The 27869-nt window shown below is 38.5% G+C and overlaps 1 protein-coding gene across 6 annotated transcripts in view; it reads left to right on the forward strand.

Moving 5' to 3' along the window:
• The window catches only part of inpp4b (inositol polyphosphate-4-phosphatase type II B), a 786855-nt gene that overhangs the window by 718112 nt on the left and 40874 nt on the right, over positions 1–27869 (forward strand). For all 6 annotated transcript variants that reach the window (XM_059965139.1, XM_059965141.1, XM_059965142.1 and 3 more), the window contains 6 exons: positions 1689–1861; positions 4716–4839; positions 10084–10216; positions 15667–15807; positions 17549–17646; positions 25515–25627. In XM_059965139.1, the coding sequence (XP_059821122.1) occupies positions 1689–1861; positions 4716–4839; positions 10084–10216; positions 15667–15807; positions 17549–17646; positions 25515–25627 (782 nt within the window). The remainder of the gene's footprint in view (positions 1–1688; positions 1862–4715; positions 4840–10083; positions 10217–15666; positions 15808–17548; positions 17647–25514; positions 25628–27869) is intronic.

A 27869-nucleotide genomic window follows, 5' to 3' on the forward strand; every position in this document is an offset into this window, starting at 1 on the left:
AGGATGTAACAAAGAATTTTATAACAGTGTAAAAAGTAAAATAGTAGCTAAAGAAGTTAATAAAAAAGAACTAATGAAAAGAAAATATTTTGTGTGTGCCTGCCTGGGACAGATATGGAGCAAACGTTAAAGACAGCGATAGAAAATAGCCTTGTTTTAGTTACTGAATTCAAGATGGGTTCTAATGTTGTACATCTTAGGTCTGCATAAGGAAGTGGGGAGGAGAATTAAAATATTGAATAAATAAAAGGTAATTTGTCTGGTGCCAATTTAGTAGTTAAAATCACCAATTTAAAACTATAAGTAAAAAAAAATAAGTCACTCCTTGTTGCAAGCCGCTGCATTGCAAAAGCAGACACCACTGCATCCTTCTCAGCGAAAAAATGTCAATAAATGTCCTAGTCCATAGGGGAGAGGGTAATAGGTGAAAAAGCATACATCGGTGAAACTAATTTTGGAATTTTCAGGCAATGTCCTGATGTTACACAATAGGTTGATAATGCCTCTTACTTTGCATAAATTTGTTGTGAGTGACTGGAAAAAAAAATTCAATCTTGATCTTTCAGTTTCAAACATCATTCCAGCTATGTAATTAGCATGTTATTTATCTTTCTCCTGTATTTTATTTTTTCTAAATCACAAAGCTGACAAATTCTAATTTTTAGAGAATCTTAAAGTAATGTTACGAAATTCCTGTAACTGGATCACTTACCAGCAAAGATAGAGAGGTCCGTTGAAGTCTGATGGTACTATTTTTAAAAGATTTTATTGATGAAGGGCACAAAAAGAAGATTAATGCAAACATACAGATAATATACGTCGTCAATATTAAATCTAAGCACGGGTATAATAATAACCGATAAGAAATAACTCTATCGTTGCCTAGGGGTTACTGTACTGTCCGATGGAAAGATAAGTCACTATCAGTTCGTTCAAGCTGCAGCGTTGTTGGGTTTAAAAGTGATGCGGTTTAAACTTGCCCAAGTCTTTTATGATGTCAATCCGTTGAGTCAGGGGAGCGGGTTTCCCCGTTGTTAGCTAAAAAGCCGTTTTCCGTGGTTTCAGCCACCAATTCCAGCCATGGAATTGAATGCACGTGGCTTGGTTTCCAATGACCATCTGCTATTACGTGGTCGTTTAACGTTTCTTCCGGTGCATCTGAGGGGTTGTTCCTACAGCCCCTCTTTTATTCTGACTCGCAGGGTCATAGATGTCAATCAGGTTGGGGGTGATGCAGTCTCTCCCTCAACCAGCCCACTTTGCCTGAGGGCATTCACGTAGCAGAGCATCTCAATCCACAAATCTGTCTCCAAGAGACAATGGCCATGTCCCGTAGCTTTACATCGCTATGAGGGGGAGAAACGTGACATCCTGCACGTCTCCCCCTCCTGTCTTGGGCCCCCTTTTGACTCAACCCAACAGTGATCTGGCGATTCTCACAAAGGAGGGGGCCACGGACGTAACAGTAGGCATATTGGAAAGAATGGCATAAGTATTACAAATATTCTTATAATTTAGTAGAAGCTGCAGTGAAGTGTGGAACAGTTGGGTGGATCCAAGGTTACCTTGAAAACTATTTTAGAACATTACTACTTTCATACAATAGTTTTTCATATGTTTCTGCAAGTGCATAGGAATGTGTTCAAACAGTGCTTTGTTAATTATCTTAATTGCCTTTGTTTTGTCAGATAACTGGTACGAAGGGCTGTACCCGCTGGTAATTACTCTGAAGGACTGTGTCAGTGAAGTGATTAACAGAGCAAAGAAGGCCATGGTGTTTGTTCTTCTGCAGGATTGTGGTTCCAATATACCACAGGCCCTGGCACTGCATCAGAGGAGAGACGTTGTGTTTAGCCAAGCAGTAAGTGAATACTCTGCCAATGTGAAACAAAGGGAATTAATGAATAGAAATGTATGTGGATTAAACTTAGTGCAAATATATGATGATTCAGCAACATTAAGCAGGATCCAGGCTCATGTCAATTATCATTACCTCTGGGTGTAGCATTATGAAATCATTATTAAAAATGAGTATTCATTGTAATCACTTGTGGGCAGTTTAAATTAGTTGATTAGCAAATTGAGTTCTGGACCAGTGATCTGGTGTTTAAATTATTTTGAATTCCATCATACATTAATTGGGATTTTTTTTCAAATGTTAGCTTCAGTGGCGGCAATTGTGATAATGCCAGATTATCATTAAAACCCATCTGGTTCTCTGGAAAAGAACCCTGCAACCATAGCCAGTCTAGAACTACTAATATGGTTACCTAGTAAGTACCTCCTGAATACAGTAGTAATTAGTGTTGGACAATAGATGCAGCCAGTTTTTGTCTTGAATGAAGAGCTCACCTTTTTAAACATGCGGCAATCAATTCCAGCCACTACTGACGAAAACTAATTGTACACAGATCTGAGTGTGCTCCAATTCTAATGGATTAGTCAAGATGAGCACAAGCAATTACCCACTGGACCACCTGGGAATTTGTTCAGATTTGTTAATTTGAAGCATGAGTATTAGGCCACTGTAAGATTACCTACTAGAGTGAGGCAAATGGTTCCCAGGATATTGAGTACATGCTCACAGTAAACTGGCAAGAAAAGCACTTTATCTTAAATTGTGTTCCAGCACTTCCAGTAATGGAGCATTTTAATGGAGTAATTGATCTCCTGAGGTTGAAGTGACTATTATCTGCTCCCACTGCAGAGCTGTGCCATACATAAATTCTAAATCCTATTTAGGCTGGGGAATTTACTCTTCTATTCCAAAAAATAATAAACTTGTTTCAATGTGTCTAATATATAAGCCTTTGTAAATAAAACTGTTTTGGTCCAATTAATTGGTTTTCTATCTTTAAAGACATTTTACACTTTCTCGCCATACCTTTCCCTCTAGGGATGGAGTGGCAAATGAAATGGCCTTATTCGGCCAAATAATCTCTGTAAACGGTAGAATAATAATTACAGAATTCAATTGTCACAGGTGGTTCAGTATGTTGTAGAATAGTGGTACAATGTGAGAAAGGTGTTGGTAGCATTAGATGATATCTTAACATAATCATTTATTATACTTCTTTTCACAAGAATTAATGGACAGAGTAGTATAACATTCGAATAATTTTATACAAACTATGGTGAATTGAAATTGAATCTCATTATATAATGTATTGTTAATTGCATTTCTGAGGAAATTGAATGCTGGGTTCATTTGCTCTTATGTGATATCTTGTCCATTAATCTGTGTTTTGTAATATATAATAACAATAAGTATTAAGGAAAATGGCATTGTCCTTATTGTACTGTATGATAAATATGGTGCAAGACTTTCTGGACCAGATAGATCTTCAGGATAATTAACCAAAGACAGAAGAAGAAATATTTGTTTTCATATTGCTCCTTCTTCCATACATACTTCAGAGGTGTTTCGTACATTTGGATTATTACAAAATGTCACGAAGTATATAGCTTATCTTCCAGGGAATTACATTTGGACAGACTTCTTTTTTGAAAGATCCCTTAAAGCAGCCAGCAATCTGTCACATTTGTCAATCTCCAAACTTGTTTAATGTTTGATGTTACATGACAGTGAGAACTGCTTATTCAAACCAATTAGAAGAGTAGCTCCATAATAAGATAACAGATTCTTTCAGCTTATCCATTTTACGTTCTTCCCAAAAGCATGACATTCTAATGGAAACCCCAAGTGCCCATATTTTCTGAAGATGTATCACCACTTTCATCTGTTTTGAACTGCTCCTCGCGAGAAAATAACACCATAGCATTTTATTGTTGAATGTCAGCCTGAGGGAACAGACAGAGTTTTGTTTCCATCTTGTTCACGGTACCAGCAGTAAGAGCAATTGAATTTATAGCATAGATGGATTCCTTCGGACCGATTGTGCCAGAGGTCATCAACTGAAATTATCCGTCTCAATTCCATCCAACTCCTCCATATAATTTTATCTTTTCCTCAAATATTTTCAAAGCACCCATTCCTCTAATGTCAGAACACAATATGTTGGTACTTCTCAGAGTTTTCCCTTGAAAAGTAAAAGGGTGCAGGAAGGGTGTCTAGAGAGTGTGAGTCAAGGAGGAAATGGATGAGAAAAGGAGGATTTGAGGAGGAAAGGTAAGGGTTGGGAGGAGTTGGGAGAGGTTTTAGAAGTAGAATGCACTGATGGAGAGTCATAGTCTGAGTCAGGGTACAAAATTTGGATAGAATCACTGTTCATAAGCTTTCAACTGGAGTGTGAGTAGTTATTGTATGCTTATCTTCCTACCTGTGTATGTATCTGAGCTTCATCTAAGACCCACTGTGCTTGGACCAAGATTTTTCTATATCAAGGCTTTGTCAAAGTTGGTGTGCAATGGCTACTCTACAGGAAATCACACAATAGCATCTTCCTGTCCTTACTGAAGTAAAAGCATAATGCTGCCTAATAAGAATAGATAAGAATATTTTTTTAGTTAAAAGAATCTTGATGAAGGATCTCAGACTGAAACACCATCTGTTTATTTCCCTCAACAGATACTGCTTGATTTGCTGAGTCATTCCTCCAGCATTTTGTGTCGGAAATCTTACTAATGTCATCTTCCCTATTGTTTTGCATGTAGTCCTGAAGAAATTTTCATTATAACTATGCTTTTGTTGATAAAATGAAATACTATAATAGAATATAAATTTAATGCCTTATCAGTTTTCTTGTTCTTGTTAGCTTGCAGGCCTGGCCTGTGGGTTTGTGATCAAACTGCAAACTTGTTTGCACGATCAGGGTTTTCTACTGCAGCTTCACACAGTGGGTTTGCTGGTGCAGTTTGAAGGACTTCTCAGCACATACAGTGAGTAGTAACATGTCTAGTTTTATGAACATATCGCTTACTAGCTTCAGGAAACCTGATGTAGTTCAGGCTGTTTGTTGGAAGTACTCTATAACAGTGTAAGAGGGAATAAGCACACATAAAATGCTGGAGGATCTCAGCAGGTCTGAAGAGGAATAAACAGTCAATGATTTGGGCCAAGATCATTCATCAGACACATTGACTGCTTCTTCCATTCATTGATGTTGCCTGACTTGCTGAGTTTCTCAAGCATTGTGTGTGTGTGATTCTCAAGATTTACTGAATCACTTGTGTTCCTGTAATGTGGAAGTGCTGATGAAAATTAATGAGAGCAGCTGTAGGTGGTGGCTAAGTTACTCAGATAATGCAATCTTAGTTTGTTGCCTTAAACACCTAAATATACACACTGTGTGCCCTTGTGTTACTTGTATACAAAATACATCTTTGATGTAGAATTCATACTTCTATCATATCCTCAAAGAACTTTACATTTATGTTTTATTGCAGATGCTGAGTTTACCATTCTTATTTGAAAGAATTTCTGTCTCGTACCATTCAAATAAACTACATAGAGCTGCAGTCTAATTTTGCTTTTGGCTGAAAGATGATTCTGAGGCGTAGCATGTCGTTCTGTGTAAAGTTATGTAAGCATTCTGGAAATGGACCCTGAAGTTGGACCAATTTTGAGAATTTTCTTTCCTGTTTGAACTTTTAGTGAAACAAGTTTATATAGGCAATGCAAAATTTCCCATGAACCTTCAGGAACCTGGAGTGTTTAAAAACATAATGTTTTTGAGTACGGTGTGATAACGCTACAGTTTGATTAATGCTTGCTGAAATAACTTATCATCATTATGGAAGTTATAAGGGAAGATAGTCATAACTTTCAGATTCTGTATCTTACAAGGCAGCGGATGTGACAATGTATTACAGAAAATTAAGCACAGACATTGGAAGGTTTTGACTACAAGGCCTTAAAGGCCTCCTTCCATATTATATGGAAGTATCAAATTTTAGTGTTGAACTAAATTTGAAACATATTACTTAATTCCAACACCGTGTACAGGTGATCGACAAACTGTCTTTGTGTTGTAAAGTTATTACACTCCAGCACCTGAGGGGGTCACCAAAGGTTCTTCTTTTGACTGAAGCTTTTTATGAGCTGTTGCTTTTATTTTTGTATATTTTCTTTACCTTACTAACTTGGCATTATTTTCCCTTTAATATTATTAAAATTATTGTTTTACAATTTGTCACTTCCACTTGAGAAATTACTCTGGTCACTTTAAATTATCCTGCATTTTGCTTCACTTTTTCTGTTTCTCTTTCATTCTCAGATGTTTCTCATTGAATCCAGGAAAGAATTGCGAGATAGAAAGAAGATAACTTAATCTCAATAACCTATAATCTGTCTAATTAAAACCTTGTTCTTTTAGCACAGAATCAGTCCAACCAGTGGACCTTCTCTAATCAAGTAAAAAGTATTGCAGTCCCTGTAATTAAAACCTAATTAAAAATGTTGTTATCATTTTGCTGAATGTAATTGCACAGCCTTGTAGCCTTTACAAACTTCCAAAAGTTACTCAAGAGTGAATATAACTACAACATAAGCAAAATTGCTGCTTTGCTTTTATACTTTGAGAGCTTTTAAAAATATTCATCATGTTTTCTAATATCTCCAGTCTTTTGCATAACCCTTGTCTCTTACTCATCATATATTTGGTCATTCAACCATTAACAGTTGGCCCAGATGGGGTACCTGGTCAAGTACCAAAGACCCGTACTGATCAACTGGCTGGAGTGTTCACTGAGATATTTAGCTCTTGCTTCAGCAGTCTGAGGTACCTACCTGCTTCAAGCAGTCTTCAGTTATCCCAGTACCCTAGAAGAATATGGCAACCAGCCTCAAGGACTATTGTCCAGTAGCACTTATTTCAACTGTGATGAAGTGCTTTTGAGAAGTTAGTGATGAAACATATCAACTCCTGCTTGAGAAGCAATTTGGATCCACTCTAATTTGCCTATTGTCACAACAGGTCAACAGCAGAGGCCATTTCATTGGCTCTTCACTCAACCCTGGAACATCTGGACAATGTAGATGCATACATCAGGATACTCTTCATTGATTACAGCTCTGTTTCCAGTAGTATTATCCCCTCAATACTAATAAATAAGCTTCAAGACCTTGGCCTCAATACCTCCTTGTACAACTGGATCCTTGATTACTTCACTTGCAGATGTCAGTCAGTTTAGATTGGCAACAACATCTCCTGCACGATCTCCATCAGCTCAGGTGAACCAGAAGGCTGCGTGCTTAGCCCCTGCTCGATTCGCTTTACACTTATGATTGTGAAGCTAAGCACAGCTCCAAAGCCATATTTAAGTTTACTGACGACACCAAAGTTGTTGGCTGAATCAAAGGTGGTGATGAATTGATAAATCTGCATATGGGAGAGAGATTGAAAACCTGGCTGAATGAAATCACAACAACCTCTCACTCAATGTCAGCAAGACCTAGCAACTGATTATTGACTTCGGGGGACCGGAACCCAAAGCCCATGAGCTTGTATTCATTGGGAGATCAGAGCTGAAGAGGGTCAGCAACTTTAAGTTCCTCATTGTTACTATTTCCAAGCATCTCACCTGGGTCCAGCACTTAAGCGCCATTATAAAGAAGGCACAGCGGTGCCATTGGATTTGGCATGTCATCCAAAGCTTCTGTAGACGTGTGGTAGAGAGGAAAGCAGCATCCATCATCAAGGCTCCCCACCACCCAGGTCATGCTCTCTTCTCACTGCTGCCATCAGGAAGAAGGTACAGGAGCCTCAGGATCCACACCACTAGGTTCAGGAACAGTTATTAACCCTCAAACACCAGGCTCTTGAACCGAAGGTGACAACTTCACTGAACTTCACTTGCCTCATCACTGAACTGTTTCCACAAACTATAGACTGACTTTCAGGGAGTCTTCATCTCATTTTCTCAACATGTATTGCTTGCTTATCAGCTTGTTTGTGCATTTATTTATCTATCTATCTATCTATCTATTTATTTATTTTATTTTTGTTTTGCACAGTTTGTCATTGATTCTGCTGTGTTTTTTTGTATTTATGTGAGTGCCCACAGAAAATGAATCTCATTGTCGTATATGATGACATATATATACTTTCAGAACATATTTACTTTGTACTCTGAACTATGATCAGCACTGCCATCAGCTGATAAGACTCTCATCACTGCAAATAAACTTTTCCAACTCTCTACACCTCTTTTTCAGCAGCTAAGCTATTCTTATTTATTGAGAATACTGGTTTCTGATTGGTTCAGAAAACTAATCCTATCATGTTGGTATTTTTTAGAGCAATTGAATCCAAAATCAATAGATGACAAAATGCCAGCAGCGACATTTATTAATTTTAATGATATACTGGGCATTCAATCAGCTATTTCTTACAGTTGATCTTTGTACAGGATTATGTTTGTCATTGACATAATTTCACATGTAACATTCCTTTTAAAATTTTGGGGAACTGAATAATGTTGTTCTGTGAGTAATTGTTAATTGTGGTCATTTCCAGAAAAAAAGTGTTATATTAGTGTTGTTTAGCGTCTCTGTAAGATCTTTGTAGCCAGGTATAAAGGTTTAAACAGTTAAGGCTGGTTCATTGGCTATATTTAAGAGGAAGTTAGATATGGCCCTTGTGGCTAAAGGGATCGCGGGTATGGAGAGAAAGCAGGTACAGGGTTCTGAGTTGGATGATCAGCCATGATCATACTGAATGGCGGTGCAGGGTCGAAGGGCCGAATGGCCTACTCCTGCACCTATTTTCTATGTTTCTATGTATAAGCTTCAGATGGGACTGACTTACCAACTTTCCAACCCTTTCAGACTAAGTGTCAAGCTCGACTCTCAAACCAACCCCATTAATTTCTGATTGCCTCACAGGACCCATGCTGAATCATGCCTCTTCCAATACCCATTTACTAACTACTGATAATACCCTTTCCTCCTCCATGGTATGATGTACACCCAGACACAGTATAGCAACCTATGACCCTTAATCAGCTGTCCCCTCCATCCCTTGCCCTATTAGCTTCTGTGAAATACATTAAAGATATCTGCTGTATCCAGAAGGGGTGAAACAATACCACCCCTCTACTTTCACAGTAAGTATGTGCATCTAATGAGCACAGCACTTTAAAAGATGCTGCTGCCCATCTGAAATCTGCAAAGATTCAAAATATGTTTTGCCTCTACTTCATTGTGATTGATTGAAATCCTGACCTAATAGTTGTGTGGGAAAGGATTCACCAAATGTATTGGAACAGTTTACAAAATCAGTTCATTGTTGCTTCTCAAGGGCAATTAAGAATTTACAAAATGTTTGAATGTTTCCATCTGGTAAGCAAATGAGGAAAAAGCAATTTAAGTCTTATCAGTGGTTAAATCTGAACTTCCCTTGCCTACAACAATTGGGATCATAACTGGGCTTTTTTTTTATATTGGCATTATCTTTTTTTCTCTATGAAGTTGAAGTTAGCCTATGATTGGAAGTTTAGTTAAACATGCACAGATGATTTGCTTTGACCTTAAAGACATTATTGTCATCATGAAAGTGTTAAATGATAGAATTATCATTTAAGAAATCAACTGAATTCTCAATTCTGATATTGAGGGTTACTGATAACATGTTTGAAGCCCATCTGCATCTCAGTTGTCAACTCCACTCCTCACATTATTTATACTCTCCTGGTTTCTAAAATTCACCGTGTCTATTGCACAGGCCTGAGAGCTCCACATTAAATATTCAGGTGGACCTTATATGGGATGAACTTAAAGCAGGGTAATAATTGTCAATAATTCTGCTTAAGTGTAAAATAAAGTTTTAAGGCTTTCATAATTTTATAACTATATAATTTGTTCTTAGTTTACTGTTGGCAGAAGTTGTTCCACTATGTGGAAACTGCAGAGCCAGCTGAGGCCATCAGCCCAAGTCACAACCACTTTGACCACTTTGCAAAATAATTATTTTTGCACTATAATTAATTAGGTCCTATGCTCGAGGAATCTGCTTACACTGCTAAACTGTTTGCTTAATTGTTCTGTGGCTGGTAAATAACTCTCTGTTTGTTACTTAGACCAGATAGGAGTTTATCAGCCAACCACCTCTCTGCCGTGGCCTAAAAATTGGCTCTGGAAATGTATCTTGCTGATAATTGAAGGGTATATGCTCTTACATCTAGGTGAAGAGATCGGAATGCTAGAAGACATGTCAGTTGCAATAACAGATTTACAGAAAGTGTCATTTAAAGTTGTTGAAGCACAGATGGAAGAGAGTGCTAGTGCTGACCTTTATCCTGTTGTGACTGGAATCCGGTAAGCAAATTTTTTCAAAATAGTCTCAAACTTTTACATAATCATGTTAGAATGTAATCTTACAGGATTTACACTAACACTGTACAATATGATACAATGTCAAAGTTCACTGCATTGAAATTTCTGAGAAAATTTAGAACTGAACAAAGGTCATAGATTTGAGAGGTCAGTGTTCATTGCACATGTTGAAGATTATTAGGATCATACAAAATGACAGAGCTGGCTTGAGAGTGTGAGTGGCATACTCCTGCTCCTGATACATATATTCTTATATAGAATGGCTGGCTCACTTGGTAATTAGATACCAGTAGCCATTGTAAAGAGAGCTGGAGTTTTAACCTGTTTATTTTATGGCCTGTAAATTCAAACCATTGCCCTCAATATGACTGAAGCTTGGAAACAGTATGGCCTGTAAATTCAAACCATTGCTCTCAATATGACTGAAGCTTGGAAACAGTACACGATAGATTGTTATTACTTTATGGTAAATTTAATGAATACACTTTAAGTATTTGATCATATTTGTTCTGTTAGTACAGTTATTTCAGAAATAAAACACATCGAAATTCATAGTGATATAGGCGTTTCATCGGCATTATTAGGTGTATAGTTCAGATGGGAAGGAAATAGTGAAAGGAATTCCATTTAATCTAGTGGAATGTGTATTGGTTCCAAGCAGAACTGTTTTGAGTCTGGAGCAACTGTTTAAGATGCCATTTTCACAATCACATTGATGGAGGCAGGAATCTGCAACTGCTGCATTCCTGAAATATGGAAAATCATCATAGCATCATAGACAAGTACAGCACAGAAACAGGCCCATCAGCCCATCTAGTCCATGCTGGGCCTTTTAAACTGCCTACTCTCATCGACCTGCACCGGGACCAGAGCCCTTCATACCATCCATGTACCTATCCACTCTCTTAAACGTTGAAATCGAGCTTGCATGCACCAGTCACTCTGGCAGCTCATTCCACTCTCTCACCACCATCTGAGTGAAGAGGTTTCCCCTCCTATTCCCTTTAAACTTTTCACCTTTCACCCTTAACCCATGATTTCCAGTTGAAGTCCCAGCCAACATCAGTGGAAAAAGACTACTTGCACTTAACCCATCTATGCCCCTCATAATTCTGTATACTTCTATCAAACTTCCTCTCAATCTTCAGCATTCCAAGGAATAAAGTCCTAACCTATTCAATCTTTCCATATAACTCAGTTCATCCAGACCCAGCAATGTCCTTTAAAATTTTCTCCGTACTCTTTCAACCTTGTTTACATCTTTCTTGTAGCTAGGTGATCAAAACTGCCCATGATACTCTAAATTAGGCATTAAGTTAGTCATAACATTCATCTCCTGTACTCAATAACTTGATTTATGAAGGCCAATGTGTCAAAAGCTTTCTTTTCGACCCTATCAATGGTTTATGGCCACATATTTGCACATTAATAAATGCTGCATTCAAAACCATTGTGAATACTTTAGGGCAAATGAGTTTCCATAAGAACCCATCAAGTCTGCTCTACCATTCGATCATAGCTGATTTATTTTCCCTCTCAACTCCACTCTCCTGCCTTCTCTCTATAACCTTTGATGTCCTTACTAGTTAAGTATCCAGCTAGCTCCATCTTACGTATACCCAATGATTTGGCCTTCACAGTGGTCTGTGGCAATGAATTCCACAGATTCCATCATCCTCTGGCTGATTAAATTCCTCTTCATACCTTATCTAAAGAGACAACCTGCCTATTCCACTGGTTCTAGACTCCCCCCACTGTAGGAAACATCCTCTCCACATCCACTCTATCTAGGCCTTTCGATATCCGGTAGGTTTCAATGAGATCCTCCCTCATTCTTTTAAGCTCCCATGAGTACAGGCCCAGAGCTATCAATCACTCCTCACACATTAACCCTTACATTCACTGAATCTTGTGAACCTCCTCTGAATGTTCTCCAATGCCAGCACATTTTTTTGTAGATATGGGGCCCAACACTACTCAGAATACTGTCTGACCAATCCCTTATAACACCGCAACATTACATCCTTACTGTTGTATTTTAGTCATCTCAAAATGACTGCTAGGATCGCATTTGCCTTCCTTACAACTGACTGATTCAGAAAATACTGTTCTCATTTAGAAAATTGGTGAATTGGTTGAAAATACCTTTCTCAGGAATTTTGCCCAGATTGGGAAAATTTGATTGTATGCTTGTAGTTAGCTAGTACTTTACTATCAAGTTTTGGCTATTTAAGTAGAGGTCTGACAGCCACATTTTTATAAGGTTGACGATGTCTTTTCAAAGATCTTCTGAAAATCCAAGTAAACGATATTCACTGAGACTCTTTTGTCTATCCTGCCTGTTATTTTTTCAAAGAATTCCAAAAGATAGAATATTGTGTTGGGAAATGCATTTTGGTAAAAGGAAAATTAATGCGGACTATTATCTAAATGGGGAGAAGGTTGAAACATCAAGTGCAGAGGATCTTGGAAGTCCTTTTGCAAGACTCACAGAAGGTTAATTTACGAGTTGAGTCTGTGGTAAAGAAGGCTAATGCAATGTTGGCATTTATTTCAAGGGGAATAAAATATAAAAGCAAAGAGATAATGCTGAGGCTTTATAAGACACTAGTCAGGCCGCATTTGAATTATTTGGATAATGGAATTGATAGCTTTATGGCAAAGTTTGCGGATGATACGAAGGTAGATGGAGGGGTGAGTAGTGCTGAGGAAGCAATGAAATTGCAGCAGGACTTAGACAAATTGGTAGAATGGGCAAAAAATGTGGTAGATGGAATGCAGTGTTGGGAAATGTATGATAACACATTTTGGTAAAAGGAACAATATTGCCGACTATTATCTAAGTGGGGAGAAGATTCAAACATCAGAGGTGCAAAGGGACTTGGATGTCCTCGTACATGACTTACCCAAGGTTAATTTACAGGTTTAGTCTGTGGTAAAGAAGGCAAATGCAGTGTTGATATTTATTTTAGGTGGAATAGAATATGAAAGTAAGGAGAACCTTTATAAGTCACTAGTCAGGCTGCACTTGGAGTATTGTCAACAGTTTTGGGCCCATGTCTCAGAAAGAATGTGTTGTCGTTGGAGAGAATCCATTGGGGGTGCACACGGATGATTCCCAGAATGAAGGGGTTAACATATGAGTAGTGTTTGGCAGCTTTGGGCTTGTGCCCACTTGAATTTAGAAGAATGAGGGAGGTACCTCACTGAACCCTAGTGAACGTTGAAGGGACTAGTTAGGGTGGATGCAGAGAGGATGTTTCCTATGATGGGAGTATCTAGAACTAGAGGGCACGGCCTCAAAATTGAGGGGTGACCTTTTAGAACAGAGGTAAGGAGGAAACTTTTTAGTCAGAGAGTGGTGAATCTGTGGAATGCTCTGCCACAGTCATCTGAGGAGGCTAAGTCCATGAGTATACTTAAAGTGGATAACTTCCTGATTGGTTAGGATATCAAATGATATGGCGAGAAGGCAGGTGTATGGGGTTGAGTGTGTTTGGTTATCCCCCTACCTCAGGTTTTACCAGCTCGAGCTGAGAAAAAGATATTAATAATAAAATGCTTGTAATGCTTATTAACAATGGGATATAGTTCATGTCCTATTTGTTTAACTGTGGGTATAGTTGGGGTGAAGATAGAAGATATTTTATGAAATGAAAGAATTATAAGAATTGTGTACAGAACAGTACAATGTGGGTGTTTCTAATTTACAGTAAATTGAACCCTTTCATAGGCGAGGTAGACTATTCCTGTCAGAGTACTCCTTTGCATTTTCAATCTAATCTGCAACTGAAGTCCCACCAATCTATTGTGATGAATCTCCACTGCACGCTCTCCAGAGTAATCACATCCAAAGTTAGCAACCATCACAGAGATTGTGTGTACATGAGTATCCAAATACTGCAATTTTATTCACGTATTTTGAATTTGAACATTATTTCCAGTTGGTGATCTCAGTTTGGATGCATTATTGTTATGGTTCCAAATGTTCTGTAAGATTGTAGACTCTTAACTATGGTTCAATTAGAAGTCACAACACATTTAAGTTCTTTCACATATATCAAACTCCTCACATCTATCAACAATTCAACAGCATCAGCTTTCTAGAAAGGAAATGGGGACAGGCACATGAGAAAGCTTTTAGTAGCAAGTTTCCCACCAGGCCCTGACCAAGAATCAGATTGTCTCTCCTCTGGGATTGCTGTCCCTACATCCTGACCTCCCTGCCCAGCAGCATTTTAATTGGATGATCCACCCCCTCTTTCAGATTGTCCTGAAAGCTTGACCTCACATTCGCTGCCTAAGTATTTCTAGCATTTTCAGGTTTTAATTTTTGATTGCTGGAAACTGCAGCCTTAGTTTGAATGCTGGAAATGCAAAGATGTTATTTTAATGGTTGTTTTATAGTTTTCAAAAGCCAAGAATCTTCGCTCAGTAGTTTATTCAATGACCAGATGTTAACAACATGCTCAGCACTCTATTCATGTTGTGAAAATCTGATTATTGAATAAACTACTGAACAGAAAATTCTTGCCTTCTAAAAGCTGTAAAACAACTGTAAAAGTAGTATAAAGAAGTTCCATAATTTATGTAAGATTCCATGAAAAAGGAAGCTATTGGATGCAGAATTTTGGAATAACATGTACCTCCTCTTGCACTGGTTGATACTTGTTGCAAACCATATTCTTGGGTATTTTTTGAGTGATATTAGAGTTGCTGGTAGCAGTCGATTGTTGGTGATGTTATCTCAAGAGGCTAATATGTTCTTGAGATCAGAAGGGTTGATGTACAGTCTTTCTTCTTTCCCAGGAACAATGTCTTCCTCAGCTTTCTATTCAGCCAAGGTTCTATTGTGATCAGCTGAAGTCGTAATTGAAAGATAAAAACCACAGCTCCATGATGCCATTGGCTTCATGGAGAAGTTGCTTGAAGAAGGAAGTTGCTTGAACTTTGCTAGAGGCAATATGTGGTTTTAACTTTTTCTTTGGACTCCTCAGGAGTTGGAAGAAGCAGGGATACTCCTTCTTACCCACCTTTGCTCTCATTGGATTTTTCACTGGCAAATAACATTAATTCCATAATCCTTTCTCATCTCACCCACCTTAGTCCTTGCCAGGTGCTGGGAACCATTCACTATTTCACGTCACAGTCCAGAAATGAAGTCACTGTCAGAAGTTGCTCAACCAGCTGCATGTTTGCAGTGTTCTCTATTCTTTTTAGTTGAGATTTCCATCAGCTGCAGTTACTTTTTTTTTCCATTTTCATTCACTGTTGATAAAAGATCTCCTTACATAATGTAGAAGATGGATGTGCAATTAATCTAAGCTTGGATCTCACTTCCTCCAAAAGTCAGGTACAGCAGGTCATCATTTCCTCCAAAGTCATTTTTAGAAACAATAATTGCTTTATTTCTTCTTCTGGATTTCTTGCAGAGATTTTTACACAGTGGAGGTGCAACTTCCCAGCAAATTGTTTGAAGCTTTGCCTCAGGAAATCAAAGATGGAAAGTTGTTGCATGTACATCCAGTGTTTTTTAACATTGGAATAAATGAACAACAAACTCTGGCTGAAAGGTATCAGTATTTTAGAAATTGTTTATTGAATGCTTTAATCTGGAAGTATTATCTATTCTATTCATTGGAAAGCTAGCTCAAGAAATTCCTGAGAATCTGTCAAGTGACTTGCACTTTTCTAGAGTGGACCACGATATCCACCACAAACAAATAGCAATTGCTGCCATAAACTCAGTTTTGCTGGGAGCAGCGGTCTTTGGCAGCAACTTAGGCTCTGCTAGCTATTTTTGGCACCCCCAGATGAATTAGATTCCAGAATAGAATGATTCCTTTGGCTTAGACTCAAGTAGAGACTGGGAAGCTGTGAGAGTGGAGATGCTGGGTGGTTGATATATGGGTGCTATGAGAGACCGGCATATTGAATTACATGAAAGGAAACCAAGCAAATTATATATACCAAGCCATTAAAGATAAATGTTTTAAATGAGTAAAAGAAAAGAGTTGTTCCTGCAGCCAAAGAGGATGGATCTGTCACTGACATGCTTTTGTGTACATTTCTCTGAGATCAAAAGATTTAAAATCCTTTTAAGACATTACTGCACAATAAGGCCAGCCAGTAGGAATCAATAGTAAATATGACTGATGACTTTTTCTCTCCCTGTGCCAGTGAGATTGAGAGCTACTGATTCCATGGAATTTGAAAAGATAATGCTGTATAAACTACAGATCAAACTTTAACCTTTCTCTGAACTTAGTTAAACAGTTACAGTATTCATTTGTTGGAACAATAACTAATATATCTACCAGTTTAATGTTGATTATAAAAGTCAAATTACAGGGTTAACTTGACATATATCATCTATCAGAGTCATTGAGGGTGTTTATTAAAGTGAGAAATAATCCAAAATGTTCCGCGGCATTTTTAATATTGCATAACCCAATTTCCAGACTTTAGCTTAACAAGATTTTGCTTGTACACTAGCCCTCATCAACAGATTACCGGTTCTTATACTTGGCTCTATTTATGGGACCTTGTATGTTCAATTTGATCACATTATCTCAAACATTCTTGAGGCTCTCCATTGCTGCGTTCTAGCTATCTACGTGATACACAAGTCAATATGCAAGCTCGGGCAATACAATATGGAGAGCAAGCTGTTGCTCGTACATCAACCCCACCACCACCCCCCATGTAACTGGTGATTCCAAAGGAACAGCAGAGACCAATACAGTTTGGCACCAGTACCATTTCAGGAGTTGCCAGTCAACATTGAACTCTACATAGGGCTTCCTAAGGGACTCCTGCTCCAGATTTTTCCCTCGAGGTTTACTACCAAAGCCTTCACCATGGGTGAGTATAGCTGCGAGACAGTGGAGGTTTGAGATCAGAGTTTTCCGTCTCCTAGATGACCTGCCAATCACACCTGATGAGCCCCATCTGGCTGAAGCAGCTGGTTTTAAAGCACTGGTAAACCCTATCTCCTGGCAGTAGAAAAAGGTTCTCCCAGGCTTAGTAGCTAAGCCACATGTGAAGGCCGGGAGCTGGACTTGGTTGTTAAAGACAATGTCATGCCACTAGGGGCACGTAATAGGCAGTACCCCCACGACCTTCTTATGACAACTTCAAGGAAGCTCTCACACATTGCACATTTCATTAGTTTTGCAAATTTCCTCAGATTGGGAAAATTGGGCTATAAATACACATTTTACAATTTATCTAATTCTGCTTAGTTCAGAAATTAATGAAATTATAAAATGTAATATTTTGATATTAACCAATAATCTTATCTGTTGTCATTAGGTTTGGAGATATTTCACTGCAGGAAATTATAAACCAAGAGAACTTTAAACTGCTTAATAAATATTTCAAGTCATTTCAAGAAAACTTATCACCTGATTGTAAGTATGCGTATATTATAGCACTGATGACTTTTAGATAGGTGCTTAATCTCTTTTTAGACATTTCGAATGTTTTAGTGTTCCTTGTGATTTTTCTGAACCTTAGGTATTTTCTTGGTCACATTGGTGTTTGTGATTGTTTTCTCAAAGAGGATCAGATTTGCTAATGGGATTGGGCTGGGGTTGATGAGCATTGTCATTTTGAGAAGGGTTGTTAAGGGCGGATTAGAGAGAGCAAAGGGCTAGCCTTTGCATGAGGTAGTTAAATTTGCAAAGAGAAGTTCTGTTTGTGACAGGTTCTCTGACTTGACAGCCTGATTCCTGCTCAATCATCTCCTTTATGCTACTTCAAATTAGGCATAGAATGCACCATAGGGACTCTGCACTAACTGTGATAGGAAGCACATTACTCTCTGTAACTTCTGCCATCTCCAACAGGATCCTGCCATTAAGCACATCATGTCCCTCCCTGCACTCTCTCTATTTTCTGTAGGGATTGTTCTATATGTGAATCCCTTGTCCACTCCTCTTTCCCCATTGATTCCTCTCCTGGGTCTAATCCCAGAAAGCGGGACAAGTGCTACACCTGCCCCCTCACCACCATTCAGAGTCTGGAACAGTCCTTCCAGGTGAGGTGCCAGCTTTGTCTGGTGCTCACCGTGCGGCCGTCTCTATGTTAGTGAGTCTCTACATCGAGGACAACTTTGTCGAGGCCGGATCTCCCGGTGACTACCCATTTCAACTTTAAAGTACATTTATTATCAGAAGTGTGTAGACAGTATGTGTACAGCCCTATGATTCATCTTCCCACATGCAGCCACGGAACAAAGAAACCCCCACACAACAAAGAGCCTCAAACACCCAATGCATGAAAAAAGAACAAATCATCCTAACAGCAAAAGGCCTGCAAATAACACAGAGACATTAAACAGCAGAATCCCCAGAACGGTTCAGGAGCTACAACTACTGGTCAGTCATTTCAATGCTGTGTCAGCAGCTGCAAGCCACGCTGTGCAGGGACGGTTCTGCGCCCAAGTGCCTCAATCATACCACGTAAATAGTGAAACAAACAAACAAAAACACGCGGAATATGAACTGCAGAGTCCCCAAAACCACAAGCACAGAGCACATTCAGTGCTGAGGCCATTGAACATAAAACCGGTGTCCTCCAAAAATGAGTCCATTTCAATTTGATTTCTCATTTCCATTCTGACACGTCTGCCCATGGCTTCCTCTACTGCTACAATGAGGCCACACTCAGATTGGAAGAGCAACACCTCAAATTCCATAAGGGTAGCCTCCAAGCTGATGATTTGAACATCAATTTCTCTATCTTACTCCCCTACCCCCCTTCTCTGTTTTTCCATTCCCTATTCTGGTTACCCTCTCACCTTTTCTCCCCATCTGCCCATCACCTCCCTCTGGTTCCCTTCCTCTCCTCCAGGCTCCACTGTCCTGTTTTATTAGATTCCTTCTTCTTCAGCCCTTTACCAGAAAGATCAACTCAGACAATGAAAGATGCACTAAGTACTATAACAGGCTGTATGGTTGAGACAATGGTAGTAAGCTTCCTATTTGACCATTGAGCTACACCACATTCCACTTACTGAACTCTGCTGAGTCACTGATGCTGGATGTGCAAGATTATTTTGATGAAGCTTACGGTGTGCAGCACAACAGAAGGAACAACCTAATTCTATAGCTTATCAGTTGAAGTCAATGATCTTGCATTGGTACAAGGCATCACATGAGGCATCTGATAACTGGGTTTCACATACTGGGACCAGCATTATTGGTGTTTTTTCTGTACAAGAGATGCATGTTGAAGGATTATCAAGATCACCTAAAACACTATCAGTTCAACTAAACAAGTTTATGCTGGGAACAGGTGTTTCTTAACCTTACATTGCACTCAAAATAGTAAAAGGGATAAATGCTGCCATCTACATGTGGTTTCTCAGTGCAACCAGAATGGTGTCATGCTCAATGAGAAAACTGCCCGAGGAAAGGAAAATTATTTGTTATGAAGTAAATATTAATCCTGTTGAGATGTGATTAACAGAAAGGATAATGCATCCTTGTCTTGCTGGTTTAATAGGTTTGCTTTTGACCTGTTAAGGCCAGCATTATGCATTCATCAAACAGGGGAAGGGGGTGAATTAACCTTAGTTTGCTGGAACCCTATGTACTTTATTGTTCTGACATTGAATGCTACTCAGTAAAAGCATCAAAAAGATGTGGCATGGGTGAGTTGGACCATTTCAAAATTGATCAGGCCTTAGTGTTCTTTGAATCAGTCAAATGGTATTGTACAACAAACACTCACATACAGTACCTATGAAAAGTATTCATCCCTCTCCCCCCCACCCCCAGATGTTTTCGTGTTTTATTGTTTTACAACATTGAATCACAGCAGACTTAATTTGGCTTTTTTTTACATTGATCAACAGAAAAAGACTCTTTCGTGTCAGAGTGAAAACAGATCTCTACAAAATGATCTAAATTAAAAACAAATACAAAACTAAAAATTATTGACTGTGTAAGTATTCACCCTCTTCGATCAGTATTTAGTAGATGCACATTTGGTAGCAATTGCAGCCTTGAGTCTGTGTGGATAGGTCTCTCTCAGCTTTGCACAGCTTGACATTCCAATTCTCCCCCATTCTTCTTTACAAAACTGCTCAAGCTCTGTCAGATTGCATAAAAATCAGAATCAGGTTTATTATCACCGGCATGTGACATGAAATTTATTAACTTAGCAGAAGCAGTTCAATGCAATACATAATCTAGCAGAGACAGAGAAAAATAATAATAATAATAATAATAAATAAAATAGAACCTAATAAATAAACAAATAAATCAATTACGTATATTGAATAGACTATTAAAAATGTGCAAAAACACTAATACTATATCTTTATTAAAAAATGAGGTAGTGTCCAAAGCTTCAAAGTCCATTTAGGAATTGGATGGCAGAGGGGAAGAAGCTGTTCCTGAATCTTACCCTTCCTGAAGTCCACAGTCAGCCCTTTCGTCTTACTGACGTTGAGTGCCAGGTTGTTGCTGTGCCACCATTCCACTAGCTGGCATATCTCACTCCTGTACACTCTCTCATCACCACCTGAGATTCTACCAACAATGGTTGTATCTTCAGCAAATTTGTAGATGGTATTGGAGCTATGCCTAGCTACACAGTCATGTGTATACAGAGAGTAGAGCAGTGGACTAAGCACACACCCCTGAGGTGCTCCAGTGTTGATCATCTCCAAAGGGGGTATGTTATCACCAATCCGCACAGACTGTGGCCTTCTGGTTAGGAAGTCAAGGATCCAATTACAGAAGGAGGTACAGAGGCCCAGGTTCTGCAACTTCTCAATAACCATATAACAATTACAGCACGGAAACAGGCCATCTCGGCCCTTCTAGTCCATGAGACTAGCTTACTCTCACCTAGTCCCACCTACCTGCACTCAGCCCATAACCCTCCATTCCTTTCCTGTCCATATACCTATCCAATTTTTTTTATAATGACAAAATTGAACCTGCCTCTACCACTTTTACTGGAAGCTCGTTCCACACAGCTACTGCTCTCTGAGTAAAGAAGTTCCTCCTCATGTTACCCCTAAACTTTTGCCCTTTAACTCTCAACTCATGTCCTCTTGTTTGAATCTCCCCTACTCTCAATGGAAAAAGCCTATCCACATCAACTCTGTCTATCCCCCTTATAATTTTAAATGCCTCTATCAAGTCCCCACTCAACCTTCTACGCTCCAAAGAATTAAAAATCTAACTTGTTCAATCTTCCCCTGTAACTTAGGTGCTGAAACCCAGTTAACATTCCAGTAAATCTCCTCTGTACTCTCTCTATTTTGTTGACATTTTTCCTGTAATTCGGTGACCAGAACTGTACACAATACTCCAAATTTGGCCTCACCAATGCCTTGTACAATTTTAACATTACATCCCAACTCCTATACTCAATGCTCTGATTTATAAAGGCCAGCATACCAAAAGCATACCACAATCAGCATTGTGGGAACGATGATATTAAATGCTGAAAAATTTGTGGCTGGACTTTTTATGGTGACTTCTAAAACTAATTGGCAGCGCCATTGATAATTTGGTGTGTCATATTAAAGAGGGTGAATACTGTGCAATCAATTATTTTATGTTTTATATTTGTAATTAATTTAGATCACTTTATAGAGATCTGTTTTTACTTTAAAATGAAAGAGTCTTTTTCTTGAGTCTTGATCAGTGTCAAAAAAAAAGCCAAATTAAATGCACTATGATTCAATGTTGTGAAAAATAAAACATGAAAACTTCCAAGGGGGATGAATACTCTTTTTGGCGCTGTATTATGAATGAATTAAATAAAAAGAGCAGGAAAATTGGAAGAAGGCAAAAAGCCAAGCTAGCTGTATTGGAATGCAGGTGTGTTGATGCAAGAAATGTTGGCGAGCTGGAGATGCAAGCAGACACATGAGATATCAAAACAAATTCTTCTTAATGTGTAATCATAGGAATAGAAAGTAAACATTCCAGTGGTGGTGTGTATAAGATCAGTAAGAAAGGGGAGTGAGATGCCGGAGCCAAAATTTATTAACAGCAATATAATGTTAAATATATTTAGAGGTTTCAAAGACTGGTTCTTTTTAAATTAAAATAGGGACTGGAAACAGAGATTTTACATTGATGGAAATCCCTGAGTAATATGGTTAGGTGTGTAAACAAATTCCATGGAATATAATAAAGAATGACAGGAGAAGAAAAGGTAAGTGATCAGCATCATGAATAATTTGTAAAACATGTTTCCAGTTGGAAGGACATGAAACATTGCTGGATGTAGTTCTATGGAACGATGAAGTGAACAAGACTTTCAGTGAGACAGAAATATGATTAAAACAAGGAAGGAGGGCACTCCTAAAAGGTCCTCCTTGCAAAATGATTGGAATAGTCTTATTATAACTGGCATTCTGTTTTGCCAGCACAAGGTCTCATGGTAGCATCAACAAATGAGGCACTGACATCTTCTAAGATGTCCACATCACCCATGCCGTGACTGGCACCAAATGATCACTGCTTAACTGCTTCTTTATCTTTTCAACTTGGTCCCAGAACACTGGTAATAACAAAAAAGTAAGGTAATCTGGATTGAGATCTTCAGTATCTCATCAAGATACTTCTCTTACAAAATCTTTGAATATGAATTGAATTGAATGATCTTTATTGTCATTATACATAGGTACAATGAAACTCTGGCTTCCTCTCAGGCAATTAAATAAAGTGGTAGATAAAAACAAGACAGTAATAGAAAAACAGTATTAAATAGATGAATAACAGAAAATAAGTTGCAGGAGCACCAGAATATCACAGTAATGCACAAAGTGCCGTTGGTGCAAGTATTTGAGTCCTTGTATCTTAAATTATCTTACAAAAGTTTTGCTGAAATTCTAAAACTGGAAGGAAAGAATCCTTGGATATATACTCATAGCCTCAGCTCCTATATCTGGGGAATAGATGGACTCAGTAATAATGATTATCTTCAAGAATGGAAACAGAGTTGTCTTTGATAACTACGAAAATGTCTCTCTACTACCTGCACAGAGAGAGTGAATAAAAGTGATGTTTTGATGTGTTTCCTCCTGTCCACAACCTGAATTGTATTATGATGCTGTTCATCTGAGGTCTCAATAGTTATGATTTTCACTACAAAACTATTCCAAGAAAAAACCAAGGAAGAGCATCAACCACTATACATGGGCTTTATTGACCTTTTAATGACAAATTGGTTCCATTAACTGAGGAGGACTTCGGGGTTTCTGTCTCAAATTTTGCTGTCATCATGAATTTGTCAAGACATGAACTTAATCAATGGGTCCATCATAACAAATGTAATCTCAGTGCAGACAGTTGTTAAGCAAGGCAGTGTCATTGCCACAGCACAATCCTTAACTGTACCCCTTGTAATGTTTCACTTCCAAGTCTTTTTATGCTCTAGCGCAGAGGTCGGCAACCTGCGGCTCCGGAGCCACATGCGGCTCTTTCATCTCTGTGATGCAGCTCCCCGTGGTTTGTTAGCTTTTAAAATGTAATTCGAAATTTGAAGATTATGGTGATCTTGTACAATCTAAAAACTTTATGGAGATCCCATTTCCTGGCACATCCGAACCGGCTCACAATTAGCCACCGTTCCGGCTAAGGGAGATAGCCTACGGGGGTTTGTGAGTACGTGTCTTTTGGAGCATCCGCGCCCATGGGGGCGGGTTGAGGGAGGCTTTAAAGCAAGGCTGTTTCGTTTGAATAAAGTTACCTTTGCAGTGTCTTTATTTTAGCGCTGCGTGTAGCACACCGCTACAACGTGTTTTTTATCGCTATTAATATACATCACCACTGCCAATGCCTGACACCCGCCACTGTGCGCTTTCTTTTAATTCTTCGATCCAAGGTAGGCTAACTATGGAGTAACCTTCAACCCAACGTCTTTTTTTCAGAGTTCAAAATGTTTTTGTTGCATGCAGAAATGTAATTTCGTTTTCTCTGCAGGAGTTCATCAATTTCATAAATGCAACACATTATAGTTTGTTTATACATAGCATAAAGGCAAAAAAACCCATTGTATGCAGTATTATTTCATTTTAAATGTCAAACGGGTTTTGTGGCTCCCAGTGTTTTCTTTTCTGTGGGAAATGGGTCCATATTGGCTCTTTCAGTGGTAAACTTTGCCGACCCCTGCTCTAGCAGATATGATCTACAGGATAAATGGGAAACTGTTCTGTTTTTAAAACATCATTCCAAACTCAGTTATTGACTAAACATACTTACATTTGAGCTGGTTGGGAGCCAAGCTCCAAGCCATAACTTATTGACCTGTTCATTAAACATCAGCAAAATAAAGGTGCTACACACAGTTGTCCTCACTGCATATCTGTGCTCCAAGAAAAAAAATCCACAATGAAATCCTACAAAAGGTGGATCATATCCCCATGCTTGGAGCCAACACTCAGTGAAGATACATACCAATGATGAAATTCATCATCGGCATCAATATACCTTGATTATGAGGGGGGAAAGAATGTTTGAAGGTCATGACTTCAAACACAGCATAGAGCTCATAGTCTCCTGACAGTAGTGAGCCCTGTCTTTCAAAGCACAGGGAGTTATTACCAATTCAGTCTCCACAAAATCGTCTAACATCTACTGGCAGAATAAGCAAGCCACTGTCAGTATCCTCTTCAAGGCTTACACTCTCACCATCATGCCTGTGCGTATACTCACCTGGCTTTGGTGGCTAAAAGGTCATTCACACCCGTCCCAAAACAAGCACTCGACTCTAAACTTGTTCAAAGCAAGAAATTACTGGGTGGCCAGAGGAAATAATTCCAGAATTTCCTCAAATTCTCCTTGAGCAAGTACAATGTTCCCACCTGCTCCCAGTTTTCCATTTTACTATTCATCCTTCCAAAGTAAAACTCCTCATATTGCTATCAATTATCAGTCAGATTTTAATCTACTTTCATAAATTTCCTTTATCATTTTGAAGACCCTCTACAACTTGTTCTTAGACTTAGTTTTGTATTAACAACAAATAATACAAACATAATCATCATTACAATATTGGAGATTCAGATCACAGCAGCCCGACTAGCTGTATCACTGATACGTCCTGTATAAATATGAATAGGATTTCTCTTTCATACTTGAGAATCCCACATGAGATAAAAATGAGAATAATAAATGCTAGATACCTAAATGATCGATGAAATATTAACTAAAATGATATTTTCATTCTGATGACTTTAACAAAGTATAATAAAATTCCAATCATGATAGCTATATGATTTCAAGTTGTTTCTCTGCTTTTACAGGTCTGCCTCGGTTTCAAACCCAAATTGATTTAAAAGACCTTTTTCAAAGCCTCAGTGAAAACATCCAAGCTAGGAAGAGAAAGAATGTGGAAATCCTAAAACTTGCTGCATCTGTAAGTACTATGTGCATTTGAGCAATGTACAGACCAATTCTTCTCTATGTTTTTATTTTTATCATAAGCATTGTGTTAGAAAACTGATTTTCTTCTTTTTCTGCACATCTTCAAGGGTGTTACAGCTAATGTGGTACTTTTAAAGGGTAGCCACTATGGGGATGTGGAAAATGTGATAATAAATAGAGCACAATAGCCCTACATCCAATAATGTAATAATATTAATTTATTTTCTTAGTAACGTTATGTTGGGAAATAAGTACTGGTAGGACATAGGACACTGGAAATGTTTCATCAGCCCATTTTCCAGTGATACCTTGTCATCTTTTACATTACTCTGGAAGGATGCGCGTGGGGGGTGGGGTTGGTGACCACAGTTCAACACCTCAGCTGAAATGTTCAAGTCACTAAAATACCATAATGTAATGTGAAAGCTTTTCCAAGCTTCTTGATCAATCAATCAAAATTATTTGCATTCCTATTGGAGAAATCGACCAGGATTTAATGCTGCAAAAGTTTTGCTTTTATGTCACATTCAGACAGATGTGATCTAGCCTGGTGTTCAAGAGTCAAGAAATACTTCAAATATGAGTTGTTCCAAAGCCTCCTGTGCTTGATTAAAATCAGTATTCAAATGTCATTGGCTTTTGTACAAAAATCCTATAATAAAGTTGTCTTTTGTAATAAAGGTATATTTGCATAAGGCCAGATTTAGCTCAGACCTGGAGCATTACGTACAGTTTGGTCTCCTTGCCTAAAAAGATGCTTGGCTGCCATATATGGAGAGCAGCAAATATTCCTAGTATGGTGAGTTCTAAGGATTCCTAAGGATGGTGGGTTTTCTCTATGAGACATTACATAAAGAAGGATTATATTCTCTAGTGTTTAGAGGAATGAAAGGATATCTCATTGAAACTTACAAGCCTTTTACAGTGGCTGACACACTGAACGTTGGAAGGTTGTTCACCCAGATGACGGGGTTGCAGTCTCAGATTAAGGGACAGATTATATAGGATTGCACTGACAAGAAGATCCTCCTCTCAGAGGTGCTGCATCTTTGAAATTCTCTTTTTCAGAGGGCTCCAAAGGTTCTGTTATTGAGTTCATACAAAACAGATATTGATGGACTCCTGGATCTTAAGGAACTAATGGATACAGAAATACCCTTTTTGCAAACAAAATATGCTGAGGTGTAAGATCAGTCATGGTCTGAAGAATGGCACTCCAGGCTTGAAGACCAGGGATCTACTCCTGGCCCTATCTTCCAGCTGCCTTGAAAATCCTTAAGTCATTTATAGCATTGTCCATAGCCTTACTCTCCTCAGAGCTGGCATGCTCCGAAGTGCCTTTGAGCAGTTATGAAACCAGTGCTTTAAAAAATCTAAACAAACAAATACCTAAAAAGAAAACAAACATTATTTGTATAACTAAACCCAAATGTAATATATCTAAAGATTGAATTCCTAGTTCTGCAACTGAAAGTCTAGTTCTTCAACAGATTCCGATACTAGATGTATTACGTTTAGTTGTAGAAATTATCTCACAAGTTTATGATAACATTTTGGCCTGTTACTGATATTTATTTCCTGTTGGCTCTTCAGTTACTGTTTCCATAGCTGTGTATTAACTTCTCAGTCATATCTCAGTGTAATTTTCTCTTCCCCAGTCCACTTCTTCCCCATATTTAATTTTTGTTAGCTGTTTCATTTTAAAAAATCAGAATCAGGTTTATTGTCACTGACATCAGTCAAGAAGTTTGTCTCATGGCAGCAGTACAGTGTAGGCCTAACAAATTGCATTAAAAGTAAATAAATTAACAATGCAAAAGAGGAGTAGTGAGATAGTATTCATGGGTTCATAGACCATTCAGAAATCTGATGGCAGAGAAGAAACTGTTCCTAAAACATTGAGTTTGGGTGTTCAAGTTCCTACTTCTCCTCCCTGATGATAGTAACAAGAACAGCGCATTCCTGAATGGTCAAGGTCCATAATGGTGGATACCATCTTCCTGAGATGTGGAGGTTTGTATCTGTGATGGAGCTGGCTGAGTCTACAGCCCTCCGAAGCTTTAAAACCATAAGACATAGAATTAGCCTTTCAGCCCATCAAGTCAGCTCTGCCAAATCATGGCTGATGTAATTTCACTCTCAACCCCATTCTCCTGCCTTCTCCCTGTAACCTTTGACACTTTTACTAATCAAGAACTTACCAACCTCTGCTTTAAATACCCAGTGTCCTGACC

Source organism: Hypanus sabinus, chromosome 3 (genome assembly GCF_030144855.1).
Source record: "Hypanus sabinus isolate sHypSab1 chromosome 3, sHypSab1.hap1, whole genome shotgun sequence".
Taxonomy (NCBI): Eukaryota; Metazoa; Chordata; class Chondrichthyes; order Myliobatiformes; family Dasyatidae; genus Hypanus; species Hypanus sabinus.